Genomic DNA, 13,777 nt, shown 5'->3' with positions numbered 1-13,777 from the left:
GACGACTAGCTCTATACCTCCTGAGCCACAGCCAATAAATGTGCTACTTTAGAAAATGTAACTTATTTACCCTGAGACGTTTCTAAGCCAGCTACTCCTTGCGACCCGCGTCTTTTTAATTTCTGTATTGCCAGTGTGCCACACCCTGACTGCTTCAGTTCTTGTAAGGCCTGATAAACAGCTTTAACAATTTAATGGTCTAATCAAACTGGTCCTCTGGATCAAACCATAAAATGCAGTGTCAATGCTGTTTCAATGCAATTCTCGTTTTTCTCATGTAACACACTGCACCTTCAATGAAAGTTAGACTTACACTTTACATTTTTAATGAAAGCTTCAGGACTCCCACTGTGTATGTGTGTATGTGCTCACTACAATCAGTTGTCAGTTTATTAGGTACACCAGCTCAAAGGAAAGCAGCGTTCTGCAACGGTCCTACAATACATCCTCCTTCATGAAGGTTGATTTAACTCTGTGATAATTTTGGAGAATGTAGTTTTTGGTGCTCGTCAACTGTTATTGTGCTTTTATTTTATTTAATATACATCCGTCGAAAGAAATAAAGTACTGTTAGCCCCATTCGTTACTTGAATACAATATTTAGGTATCTGTGTTGTATGTATGTCTGTGTTTTGCACCTTCAAATTTTATCTAACCGCATTTTAGAGGGAATTATTTTGTCTTGACAAATAAAATCAAATGATAAAATGAAAATCAAATGAGCAACGTAAACATGAGGAAGATGTGATCCACAGAGTTCTAAACACCTGTATGTATAGGCGTGTGGATGTGCAGGACCTTTGAAAATAGAAACCTAAATTAGATTTGAGATATATGATCACTAGGACTGCAAATAAACAATATTTCATTCATTTATCTGCAAGATATTTTCCTGATAAATTGTTGCTCTATAAAACAATATTCAATCTACTCTGATGTAAAACAAGTAAAAGAAGAGAAGCTTGAACCTTTGAACATTTGTCATGATTCTTAGAACAATAACTAAGAGGATTAATCAATCGTCATATTTTTGTGTCTATTGAATTAACCCATCCACCACTGACAATACTCAGGTTGCGGACATTGTAACAGAAACACTCCCGGTTTATCAGAACAAAATTCATCTGCATCACAACCCTCTGAAATATAATAGCTACAGTTAAGGAGTCAAATTGCATAAGGTACAAATACCTCATTGAAGTACAAGTACACCAGCACTTGAGTAATTACTTGCAATTACTTACGTGCACTTAGTTTGCACCTCTACATTTTTATAAATATATATATATATAAATATATGATGGAGGATTAATTGCAGGACTTATGATTAGGACTGTGTAAGCTTTAGTCCGGTGTGTGTGAGTGTGTGTGTGTGTGTGATAGTGAATAGAGGTGTAACATGGCCGGTTCCCACCACTGTTCCTCAGAATCACCTTGCACCTGAAGATCTCCTGCCCCCCCTCACCTGTACACTCCCAGAAAGGCCTAGTCTTTGGAGACGTCGTGTCACTTCCGCCGCCCCAGAAGCCTGTGCCCCACCAGCCGGTGCTTCACCAGCCTGAGCCCCAACAGCCTGTGCCCCACCAGCCTGTGCTCCACCAGCCTGTCCCCCAGGTCACCATCCAGGTGGAGTCGGACAGCGACTCAGAGTCCAGCCTCTACTCCGAACGAAGTTACCCAGCTGTGGACCCACCACCACCTAAAATACACCGAGTCTTTGACAGACACCTCCATGCTCACTTTGGTGACTCCTGTGCTGAGACCATTCTGTAAACACAAACTACACAAAAATACACACACATGCACACAGCAGGAAGGTGCAAAGTGTTGCATACTCTCCGCGTATCTGACTGAATTCAGGGTTTTAGATGCTGGACTGCTCTTTCCAACTTCATAAATACATTTTTATCTGATGTGCTAACAGCTTATTTATTAGCTCCCCAACCTAAAACATCTTAGCTCTTCAAAAACCAGTTTCCTGTAGTGACACCAATAGAAAGAAACAACCAAAATGAGTGAAGAATAAATACATGAACCCGTTCTGAGACTATGTTCAGAATTGCTGAACAATACTTTTTGTCCTTTTTTTTCTCTTTTTTTCTCGAGAATTTATAAACGGTAGAGATGTTGGTTTATGTGCATTATGGATGTTGCGCCCTGAACACGTAATAAAACTGCATTTAGAAACAGTTTTTGTTGATTTTTTTTGTCTGAAGATGAACAGGGTCCATCAGCAGATCGGAAGTAAGGAAAAACAACTATACTTTTACTCTATAAACCCATATTTTTATGAAAACCTGCTGTAGTATTTTTTATTTAGATTTGATTCTGTTTGTTATGGTGTTATTTAGTAATTTTGATATTTGTATAGATTAAAATATGAATATAAAATATGAAATATCACATGGTCATAAGTATTCAGACCCTTTGCTGTGACACTCATATTTAACTCACATGCTGTCCATTTCTTCTGATCCTCCTTGAGATGGTTCTACTCCTACATTGGAGTCCAGCTGTGTTTAATTAAACTGATTGGACTTGATTTGGAAAGGCACACACCTGTCTATATAAGACCTTACAGATCACAGTGCATGTCAGAGCAAATGAGAATCATGAGGTCGAAGGAACTGCCCAAGGAGCTCAGAGACAGAATTGTGGCAATGCACAGATCTGGCCAAGGATACGAAATAATTTCTGCAACACTCAAGGTTCCTAAGAGCACAGTGGCCTCCATAATCCTTAAATGGAAGAAGTTTGGGACAACCAGAACTCTTCCTAGACCTGGCCGTCCAGCCAAACTGAGCAATTGTGGGAGAAGAGCCTTGGTGAGAGAGGTAAAGAAGAACCCAAAGATCACTGTGGCTGAGCTTCAGAGATGCAGTAGGGAGATGGGAGGAAGTTCCACAAAGTCAACTATCACTGCAGCCCTCCACCAGTCGGGGCTTTATGGCAGAGTGGCCTGACGGAAGCCTCTCCTCAGTGCAAGACGTATGAAAGCCTGCATAGAGTTTGCCAAAAAACACATGAAGGACTCCCAGACTATGAGAAATAAGATTCAGTATTAAGTATGTGTGGAGAAAACCAGGCACTGCTCATCACCTGCCCAATACAACAGTGAAACATGGTGGTGGCATCATCATGCTATGGGTGTGTTTTTCCGCTGCAGGGACAGGACGACTGGTTGAAATTGAAGGAAAGATGAATGCGGCCAGGTACAGAGATATCCTGGAAAAAAACCTCTTCCAGAGTGCTCTGGACCTCAGACTGTGCCGAAGGTTCACTTTCCAACAAGGCAATGACCCTAAGCAGACAGCTAAAATAACAAAGGAGTGGCTTCGGAACAACTCTGTGACCATTCTTGACTGGCCCAGCCAGAGCCCTGACCTAAACCCAATTGAGCATCTCTGGAGAGACCTGAAAATGGCTGTCCAACAACGTTCACCATCCAACCTGACGGACCTGGAGAGGATCTGCAAGGAAGAATGGCCAAGGATCCCCAAATCCAGGTGTGAAAAACTTGTTGCATCATTCCCAAGTAGACTCATGGCTGTACTAGCTCAAAAGGGTGCTTCTACTCAATACTGAGCAAAGGGTCTGAATACTTATGACCATGTGATATTTCAGTTTTTCTTTTTTAATAAATTTGCAAAAATTTCTACATTTCTGTTTTTTTCTGTCAAGATGGGGTGCTGAGTGTACATTGATGATAAATAAAATGAACTTTTTGGATTTTAGCAAATGGCTGCAATGAAACAGAGTGAAAAATGTATAGGGGTCTGAATACTTTCCGTACCCACTGTATGTTTATAAATGGCAGTGGCATGGCCACCCTGTACCTTGCACATGTTTAAATTAAAAACATGAATACATGAACCTGTGTAATATTTGAATAGCTTAGTATTGAATGCACAATATCAGGGTAGTTATGTTTATACACGGTCCATACTACATACTAGGCCCAGTTTAATATAAAACACAATTTTTTTTTTTTTTTTTTTTTTTTTTTTCATTGTGCAGAAGATTTTAATATAATATAAAAATATGTGGAAAAACAAGAAAACACTAATGTCCCATATTACAACTCCTTGGGGAATTTATTGGCCAAAACGACACAATGTCATTGCCTCACTGAAACACGTGTGCTATGTTTGCGGCTAAAGTGACAGAACAGGCCTTTCCTGTTAAGGGAGTCTTCACATGCAGCACATAAAACATGATATATTTGCTAAAACAAGAAACTATATTTTGGAAAAGTATCAGATTACTGCAAACAACAAAATCTGTAAAAAGCCAAAATCTATGTACTGGGGCCTTCACCTCAATGAATGCTAAAATAGGTTGAAAGACAGTTTACGTAGATTTACTTTCCTAGTGGAGTTATGTTGTGTATTTAAAAAGGTCAATTTAAGCAATCTTTACTTTAATACAACTTACATTGTGCTATGCCAGATGCTTGACATCCTTTGATATTATTGCTGTTTTTTGTTTTTTTTAACATTCTTTTTATTGAACATTTTCAGAAATTATAACAGTCCAGCACAGTACATACAGATTATATGAAATATGTAGCAAATCCAAAATACATCTACAGCAATGATCTCAAAAGTCCTAATTAGGTCTTACATTTCAGGCAGTTGCAGTCTGAGCTCCCAGGTACCTCACCACTTTATCAAACTTAGCTGTAAAAAGGTCATTCTGACTGTTGATACGAAATCTTAGTCTTTCCAGAGATAAAACACAATTTTATACAATATATATAGTAGGGGTTCCCTGCTCCATCTCTCCACCTGTTTGGGGGTCCTTGGCCTGAAAAACATTGAAGACCCCTGATCTAGAGCATCACATTTGTGGGTTCGAACAAGAGAACTTTCATGCGAAACTTGCCAGTCTATTCTTGTTCTTAGAAATAAAGGCTGTTCCATGTGAGAAATTGCAAAGAAACTGAATATTTCCTACAACGGTGTGTACTACTCCCTTCAGAGAACAGCACAAACGGGCTCTAACCAGAGTAGAAAGAGAAGTGGGAGGCCCCGGTGCAAAACTCAGCAGAAGACAAGTATATTAGAGTCTCTAGTTTGAGAAATAGACGCCTCACAGGTCCTCAACTGGCAGCTTCTTTAAATGGTACCCGTAAAACGCCAGTGTCAACGTCTACAGTGAAGAGGCGACTCCCGATGCTGGCCTTCTAGGCAGAGTGGCAAAGAAAAAGCCACATCTGAGACTGTCCAATAAAAAAAAAAGATTGATATGGGCCAAAGAACACAAACATTGGACAGAGGAAGATTGGAAAAAAGTGTTATGGACAGATGAATCAAAGTTTGAGGTGTTTGTATCACACAGAAGAACATTTGAGAGGCGCAGAACAGGTGAAAAGATGCTGGAAGAGTGCCTGATGCCATCTGTCCAGCATGGTGGAGGTAATGTGAAGGTCTGGGGCTGCTTTGGTGCTGGTAAAGTGGGAGATTTGTACAAGGTAAAAGGGATTTTAAATAAGGAAGGCTATCACTCCATTTTGGAACACCCTGTGGACAGCGCTTGATTGGAGCCAATTTACTCCTACAACAGGACAATGACCCAAAGCACACCTCCAAATTATTAAACTATTTAGGCAAGAAGCAGACAGCTGGTTTGCTGTCTGTAATGGAGTGGCCAGCACAGTCACCAGATCTCAACCCCATTGAGCTTTTGTGGGAGCAGCTTGACCGTATGATACGCAAGAAGTGCCCATCTAGCCAATCCAACTTGTGGGAGGTGCTTCAGGAAGCGTGGGGTGAAATTTCTACAGATTACCTCAACAAATGAACAGCTAGAATGCCAAAGGTCTGCAATGCTGTAATTGCTACATGGAGCATTCTTTGACGAAAGCAAAGTTTGAGGAACAAAATTAATATTTCAAATAAAAATCATTATTTCTAAACTTGCCAATGTCTTGACTATATTTTCTATTCATTTTGCAACTCATTTGATAAATAAAAGTGTGAGTTTTCATGGAAAACACGAAATTGTCTGGGTGACCCCAAACTTTTGAACGGTAGTGTATGTAGAACACACACACGCACATTCTCAGCCAGTACTGAGGCATTTACTTAGACGGGACGTGAGGGTCTAATCTGCGTGCTCAAGAGAACATTGCACAAAGTTCAAGCTCATCAGGCTGCAGCGGGTCCGACATATTCTGGACGGCAACAATGTCTTTGGATGACTCCTCCTCTGAAGAGGAAAACATGGAGTTAATTCTCCACTGATTGCTGCACTGCTACTGTTGCTACTCCCTGGCCACCTTAGGAAGGCCTTAGCTTTGTATTGGGTAGCTGTTAGCTTTAGCATATTTAGTTTGTAGCTGCCTGTCTGACGTTTATCTTTAAAAAAACAATTAACGGGAACCATCTTGATATTTCTAACACTATGGTTTGTTTGTGTCCTTCAGTTCTTATCAAGTGAAGCTGTACCACTGTGCTCCAAACAGCAGCAAACCTGGAGTGACAGAACTTTCTCCATACCTCCTTCTGAAACTCCCCTCTCCCAAACACATCAGAGAATGGACTGTCTAGTTTCAAATCACTAATCAAAACCCACTTATTCAGGATTACCAATCTATGTTGTGTTTGTATAGTTGTTGTGTACGTCGGATTGTTTGTAACCTGTACAACATGACCTTGAGTATCTTAAAGTGCTCTAAATCTTTCTCATATTTATTTTGCTCCACTATTTTTGTAGTTTTTAAACTTTCTTTGCATGAGCATTGATAATCATCACATATCCAGCAACTGCCTTATATTAATTTGAGTGCATAATAAATTACATTGATCATAACATATTGGGATTTCCTTGCACTTCTTCACCATGTTATTTGCAGATAAGATGCTGATTAAGTTAAAGCAGTGGATGCCCTTCTATAAGCAAAATAAACACATAAAAGGATCCAATGGATTTGAAATATAATGGGGACATTACCTTATGTCTAGACAACAGATCTGATCAAATACAATTCACTGCAGCCAGTCTGCATGAGTAGTGTTTTCTTGATACTTTCGAATGCAGGGCTGTTAGTGTATTGCTACTATATCTACGTGACAAATTTTTATGAATATACCTCTTCCATGACAATAATAAAACAAACACAATGCTGCACTGTTGCAGTAACACATGATAACATCTGAACATACCACGTTGCAATTTAAGGGATTTGTAAGTATCTGCTGACATCTGGTGGCTCAATACCATTATTTAAATACTATTTCAATACCTAGTTTGAAACACCAGCAGTACCAGGGTCAAACATTTCATTTGTGAAAATTTTTCATTTTAATTAAGTAAAATCTCTCAGCATTAGATTGCTGATCAAACAAGACATCTGAAACATTCATCAGGTTTCTAGAGATCGATGGGCATCTTCTGATGCAAAACAAGTGAGGTAATGCTATCGGTTAAAAAAAAAGAAAAGTAAGTGCAGGTGACAGTAGAAAGCCATTTATTAGTAATAATCAATACGTAACAGCAGGAATTCAATGCTTGCTCCTCTTTTAAGATAAAAACCAGACTATTTTCTGTCTCAGATCAACTTTGACATTCTCGATGGTGTCACTAGTCTCAACCTCGAGAGTGATGAGTCAGGCTCTTCACGAAGACCTGCATACCTCCTCTCAGCCGCAAGACCAGATGGAGGGTGGACTCTTTCTGGATGTTGTAGTCGGAGAGAGTGCGGCCGTCTTCCAGCTGCTTCCCGGCAAAGATCAGCCTCTGCTGATCAGGAGGGATGCTCTCTTTGTCCTGGATTTTGGCCTTGACATTCTCAACAGTATCACTGGACTCAACCTCCAGGGTGATTGTGTTGCCAGTCAGGGATTTTACAAAGACCTGCATACCTCCTCTCAGCCGGAGCACAAGATGAAGGGTCGACTCTTTCTGGATGTTATAATCTGACAGGGTGCTGTCATCTTCCAGCTGTTTACCGGCAAAAATGAGCCTTTGCTGGTCAGGAGTGATGCCTTCTTTATCCTGGATCTTAGCTTTGACATTCTTTACGGTGTCACTGGGCTCAACCTCGAGAGTGATGGTCTTACCAGTTAGGTTTTTTACAAAGATCTGCAAACCTCCCCTGAGGCGGAGGACAAGATGGAGGGTGGACTCTTTCTGGATGTTGTAGTCAGAGACATTGCGGCCGTTTTCCAGCTGCTTGCCGGCAAAGAGCAGCCTCTGCTGGTCAGAGGGGATTCCTTCCTTATTCTGGATCTTAGCTTTGACATTCTCAACGGTGTCGCTGGGTTCAACCTCCAGAGTGATGGTCTGGTGTGAGAGGGTCACGTTCTTCACAAAGATCTGCATCTTGACACTGTTGAAGTAATTTTTAAAAGGATTAGGAGTCATCATTAAAATTCATTTAGATAAGGGCTTGAGCTACAGTTTAAATTAGTCATAAACCTTCAACAGCTTTCAAGGCAAGTGTCACTTTAGAATAGAACAAACTTTTTATTGAATTAAATACATAAATTTTTTCTTAAACATCTCCAGATATTGAGATCATTGAGAGCTTATGAAACAATGCCCCATCTTATACAGACACATTAAAGATGTAGAGACATCATCTTTATTGGTAAGCAAATAGTCACACATTGTAACATTAACGTTTAATAAGTCACTTTCAATCCATTTATAAAAATGAAAAAAGCTGAAGTATCAAACAAAGCAGCATTAACCTAACAGAGTAATTGCTTTCAGTTTTTCTGCGACGTTAACCAGACGCTTAGCATCGTTGATGGCCTGCTGCCCTAATAGCTGTTAAAGCTAACCAGCTAATGCTAACAAGCTCATGTTAATATCATGGAATGTTAGCATGAAGTCGGCGTTTGTCATTTACTACGAAGTTAATGTTCCACTGAGTTTCTCTTCTTAGGTTTTAACATCATGCCTTAATATGAGTTAATCACAAGCTAAACTGCGTTAACATTCTGGCTAACGCCATAAGGCTAAGGCCGGCTAACAACCAAAACAGCTGATGAAGCCTCTTATTTCTTGTCACCTGCGGCTGAATCACCGTTAACTCAACAAATACATAACAAAAGGAAGATTGAAAGAGGGCATAAACTCGGTTATTGTAGTTTAAAAAGAAAAGCTACATACACTTCCAGTGTCTTCTTCTTCTTTCTTGTTTAGAGTCAGCTGCCTTTGATGCCACACTGTTAAGAAGCAGCTGTCTTTGTTTCAAGACTGTTTCGAGGCTGCTGCCACTGTTGCCACACTGTCTGGATGAAGCTGCCTTTGTTGCCACACTGTTTAGAGGCAGCTGCCTCTATTACATCAGTGTTTAGAGACAATTGCCTCTGTTACCACACTCCTTAGATGCAGCTGCCTTTGTTGCCACAATGTCTAGAATCTAGACTCTATATGAAGCTGCCTCTGTTTCCATACGGTGTGGAGGCATCTGTCCCAGTTTCCTGACTAAAAGCTCTTTGTGATTTATTCAATGAGATATACAGTATACAGGTTTATGAAAGTTTATTAGATAGTTTGTTATCTCTCGGAGGAGTGGACACAAAATGAATCCAGAAAAGCTCCACATCCATCAGATCCATGTGATTTTTTTTTATTGTTATCCTTGCCTAAAATTCTACATAAGATGGTGAATAACTCCATGATAACAATGATGCACAGATGCCACTGCTCGTGTAGCAATTTGTTGACTACAACTGTAGCAAAGTAGATGGAATTATGGAAAAACATACCACTGAAAGCTTCAGGACTTCCAATGTCTATGTGTGTGTAACCCGGTTAAAAATATTAAGTAATATCATTTCTTCCAAGCATATAAATAGTGTGATTAAAAAGGTTGAAATTCATTAAAATACTATAGAAGTGTTAAAACAGTTAAAAGTATATATTATGTGTTTATTGTTTTATTTGAAGTATAATGTATCTGTAAACGTAATATGTACCAGCATGTATGGGGTTTATTGAGATGGGCCGGAACCTAACCTCTGAGGTTGTTTCGGGACGGGAAGAAAAGAGGGCGGACGAAAAAGGAGAGAGCGGCGGACGAAAAAGGAGAAGACACGCGGAGTATGTAGGAAGAACAGTAACGAAAAGAGACTGTTATACAGACGTTTAGTGACCACGTCGTGGAGGCGTTCAACCCGGACTCTCCAGAGGACTCAGTGGTGATTTTCCTGTGGGTGTGAGTGGATTACTCAAACCGTGAGGACGACGTGAAGCTAGAAGCTAACACAGCGGCTAGTTTAGCTCACAGTGACTGTACTAGTTAGCAGCAAGCTACCTATTCAGCAGTGACTGTGGGGAAAGGAGCGTGGAGCTGCAGACGACGAGCGAACACCGCGACATCGGCAGTGACGGGTCTTCGTTTCCTCCGGACGGATCTTCTCCTCAACTCACCTCTTCTCCACCCACCAGCCCATCCCAAGCGACATCCAGGCTTGCACCGATGCACTAAAGGGGTACCCAGGTTTATTTGAAGTAAAGTAATAAGTGCCGGTGATCCAGTTTAACTGGCGACAAGATTAACTGGCGATTTGTTTACCTTTTTCCAGATGTTGATGGTGGGTTGCAGTGCTGGTCGCAGATTCGTCATTTTCACAAAGCGCATGTGTGTGAAGTGCGGTGATCTACTGAAGGTCTCGCTGAAATAAAAATCCTACAAAAACCCTTCCCGAGTACATGTGTCCGTGTCAGCATCACGTTGAGACAGCAATATATATTAAATGTTTTTTAGAAAAAAAAAGAAAATAGTACAAAACTCTTGACCGGGATTCGAAACAGTGACCAGATGCACTATCAGCTTCTGATCAGATGACGATCGCACTACGCCACCAAGCCGCTGAAATCTTCGTCGAGTGATAGATAAATGTCTCGTTCTTTGCTTTGTCAGCTGTATGTCACCAGATGTGCTTTCGGGTAACGCCCAGATCATCTGGTGATAGTCCCAACACAGACAAAACGCATATATACTTAATACCAGGCTTTACAATCTATTGCTCCTCTTCATAGGAGACACAGGGAGTTCTGAAGAACACACACTTGTGACCAGCTCCACGCAAAGTGCTTGTGTTTCACGCTGGTGATCATTACAACGCGCACACACAGAACAAGTGTCAGATGTAAACATCGCCTCACAACAACAAGGCGGAAGCTCCAGCGGTGTTATTATGAGTAAAGTTGGTGAACGTGCTTCTGATGGACGTGTAAAGCTTCACATGTCCTCCTGTCGCTGCTGGTAAAAGTCAGTAGACGTGGTTTTAAAAGATGTTCTCGGTGATCAGGTTCAGTCATCGGAGAATGAAAACAACTCAAACGCTCATCAGAGGACGGGTGTGTTTGTTTTTCATAGTTTCTGTAATGCAAATGTGTTTTTCTCTGCTGTCAGATGGCTGCGTGCTATGCTGGTGCTGTGTCAGTCGAAGGAGTAAATACAGTTCCCTGTGTAACTATGACAACTCTGTCAAATTAAAATATTGATAAATAATAATAATAATAAAACAATTTTATTTTGTTGTATTTTCACAAACAATGTGGTGTGATGATACAACCAAATGAGGACGCGTCAGGAAACATCAGCATTAAAAATATTTCATCATCTTCAGACTAAATATAAATGTGAAAGAATTCCCAACACGGGAATCGATCTGCTGAGATTCACATAAAAAGGAACGTTGTGCCCATGGCACTGCCCACTGCGCCACTGATCGAGGATGGAAACTGAGTCACCTTTATGATCCGCTGACTGTGAAGCCTGTGCACATCTTACCTTGAGTTATTGTGTCAGGGAACACGCCCAGGTTAACTTGTGACAGTCACAATTTAACCCAAAAACTCGGAGTTATCATTCATACTTGACACATTTGGACACCGCTGCGCCCGTGTGCCGACCACACGTATATACGACATCATGAAAAACTGCTATATCCTGCGCACAGACAAAGAAAAAGCCACAAATAGTTCGCCTGCTTACTATGAGTGGGCGTTTCATGTGCTCGTTGATATCATGGTTGGTGTGGACCACAGATATGATGATAGTGACACAAAATGCACTTTATTTGTAATGATGATGTTTCATGAAGCGTCCACAATTGCTTGTATCACCAGACCACATTGTTTGTGAAAATACAACAAAATATAAATAGTTTTATTATTATTATTTATCACTATTATAATCTGTGTTTTAAAATCACGTCTGCTGACTTTAACCAGCAGCGACAGGAGGACACGTGAAGCTTCACCCGTCCATTAGAAGAACGTTCACCAACTTTACTCATAAAAACACCGCTGGAGCTTCCGCCTTGTTGTTGTGAGGCGATGTTTACATCTGACACTGCTTTGGTGTGTGCGCGTTGTAATGATCACCAGCGTCAAACACAAGCACTTTGCGTGGAGCTGGTCACGCGTGTGTGTTCTTCAGAACTCCCTGTGTCTCCCATGAAGAGGAGCAATAGATTGTAAAGCCTGGTATTAAGTATATATGCGTTTTGTCTGTGTTGGGACTATCACCAGTTGATCTGGGCGTTACCCGAAAGCACATCTGGTGACATACAGCTGACAAAGCAAAGAACGAGACATTTATCTATCACTCGACGAAGATTTCAGCGGCTCGGTGGCGTAGTGCGATCGTCATCTGATCAGAAGCTGATAGTGCTTCTGGTCACTGTTTCGAATCCCGGTCAAGAGTTTTGTACTATTTTCTTTTCTTTTTTTTAACATTTAATATATATTGCTGTCTCAACGTGATGCTGACACGGACACATGTACTCGGGAAGGGTTTTTGTAGGATTTTTATTTCAGCGAGACCTTCAGTAGATCACCGCACTTCACACACATGCGCTTTGTGAAAATGACGAATCTGCGACCAGCACTGCAACCCACCATCAACATCTGGAAAAAGGTAAACAAATCGCCAGTTAATCTTGTCGCCAGTTAAACTGGATCACCGGCTTTAGTTATCAGGTGTGTGGGCCCACATATTGCATTTCAGTGAATTTGAGTGAATTGAAGGTTCTGCATTGATATTTTTGGGTTAAAAAGTCTATTGATATCTGTGAATATTTGTGATAGTGTTTCACTAAAACAGAACAAAGGATATTTTTATTTACTGTGTTTACCTGAAAAGAAGAAACAGGGTTATTTCAGTTATTACATTTCTTGCAAAAGAGGTATAATTCCTTTGTTGTGTTTCCTGTGAAAAAAGGGACAATTCAGAGTTTTTACCTTAAAAAAGGGGAATTTATTGTGAAGGTTTAACGACAAAAAGAACATTTATATTTTTATTTTATTGTTATATTGCATTAATCATTGCATAAGTAAATAATTGAGAACTTATTTTCTTAAAACCGTGTGTGGTGTATTTCATTTACTTATCTTTAATACACAGAGACCTGAGGGGTTAACATCTTTATGAAAAACAGAGGTTAAAGGTGAATTTATAAGTAAGTTAAAAACAGTTCATGTGTGTACTTTAAAACAAAAAAGAGAGATTCAAAACTAACATTAAAACTGAGTTAATCAGGGTTAAAAATAGTTGATAAAGAACCCAAAAGCCCTGCCCTTATCACCATGACTACCAAGGGGAGCGCTACATGTGTATGTGCTGACTACAATCAGTTGTTAGTTTACCACATTTTAGAGGAAATTATTTTGTCTCTTTTATTTGGAAAATAAAATCAAATGACAAAACGAAAATCCAGTGAGCAACGTAAACATGAGGGAGATGTGATCCACACAGGTTCATACACCTGTATGTATAGGAATGTGGATGTGCAGGTGCTTTGAAAATAGA

General features: G+C 40.2%; 2 protein-coding genes and 1 long non-coding RNA gene across 3 annotated transcripts in view; 2 read left to right on the top strand and 1 right to left on the bottom strand.

The window, feature by feature from the left end:
- slc4a5b (solute carrier family 4 member 5b) overlaps positions 1 to 1,773 on the top strand; it is a 29,631-nt gene extending 27,858 nt beyond the window's left edge. The window contains exons 26-27 of the mRNA XM_061070717.1: positions 1,428 to 1,500; positions 1,558 to 1,773. Coding sequence (XP_060926700.1) covers positions 1,428 to 1,500; positions 1,558 to 1,773 — 289 coding nt within the window. The remainder of the gene's footprint in view (positions 1 to 1,427; positions 1,501 to 1,557) is intronic.
- Positions 1,774 to 7,493: 5,720 nt separating this feature from the next.
- Positions 7,494 to 13,777, bottom strand: part of ubc (ubiquitin C) — a 31,995-nt gene continuing 25,711 nt past the window's right edge. Inside the window, 2 exon segments of the mRNA XM_061081866.1 lie at positions 7,494 to 7,608; positions 7,610 to 8,288. Coding sequence (XP_060937849.1) covers positions 7,524 to 7,608; positions 7,610 to 8,288 — 764 coding nt within the window. The 3' untranslated portion in view covers positions 7,494 to 7,523.
- LOC133014608 (uncharacterized) lies at positions 10,024 to 10,657 on the top strand. Its single transcript, XR_009681464.1, has 2 exons — positions 10,024 to 10,448; positions 10,542 to 10,657. It is a non-coding gene; the product is annotated as an uncharacterized LOC133014608 (long non-coding RNA).

The sequence above is a fragment of the Limanda limanda genome, chromosome 1, assembly GCF_963576545.1.
Source record: "Limanda limanda chromosome 1, fLimLim1.1, whole genome shotgun sequence".
Taxonomy (NCBI): Eukaryota; Metazoa; Chordata; class Actinopteri; order Pleuronectiformes; family Pleuronectidae; genus Limanda; species Limanda limanda.
This window is presented reverse-complemented; position numbering and strand designations above follow the sequence as displayed.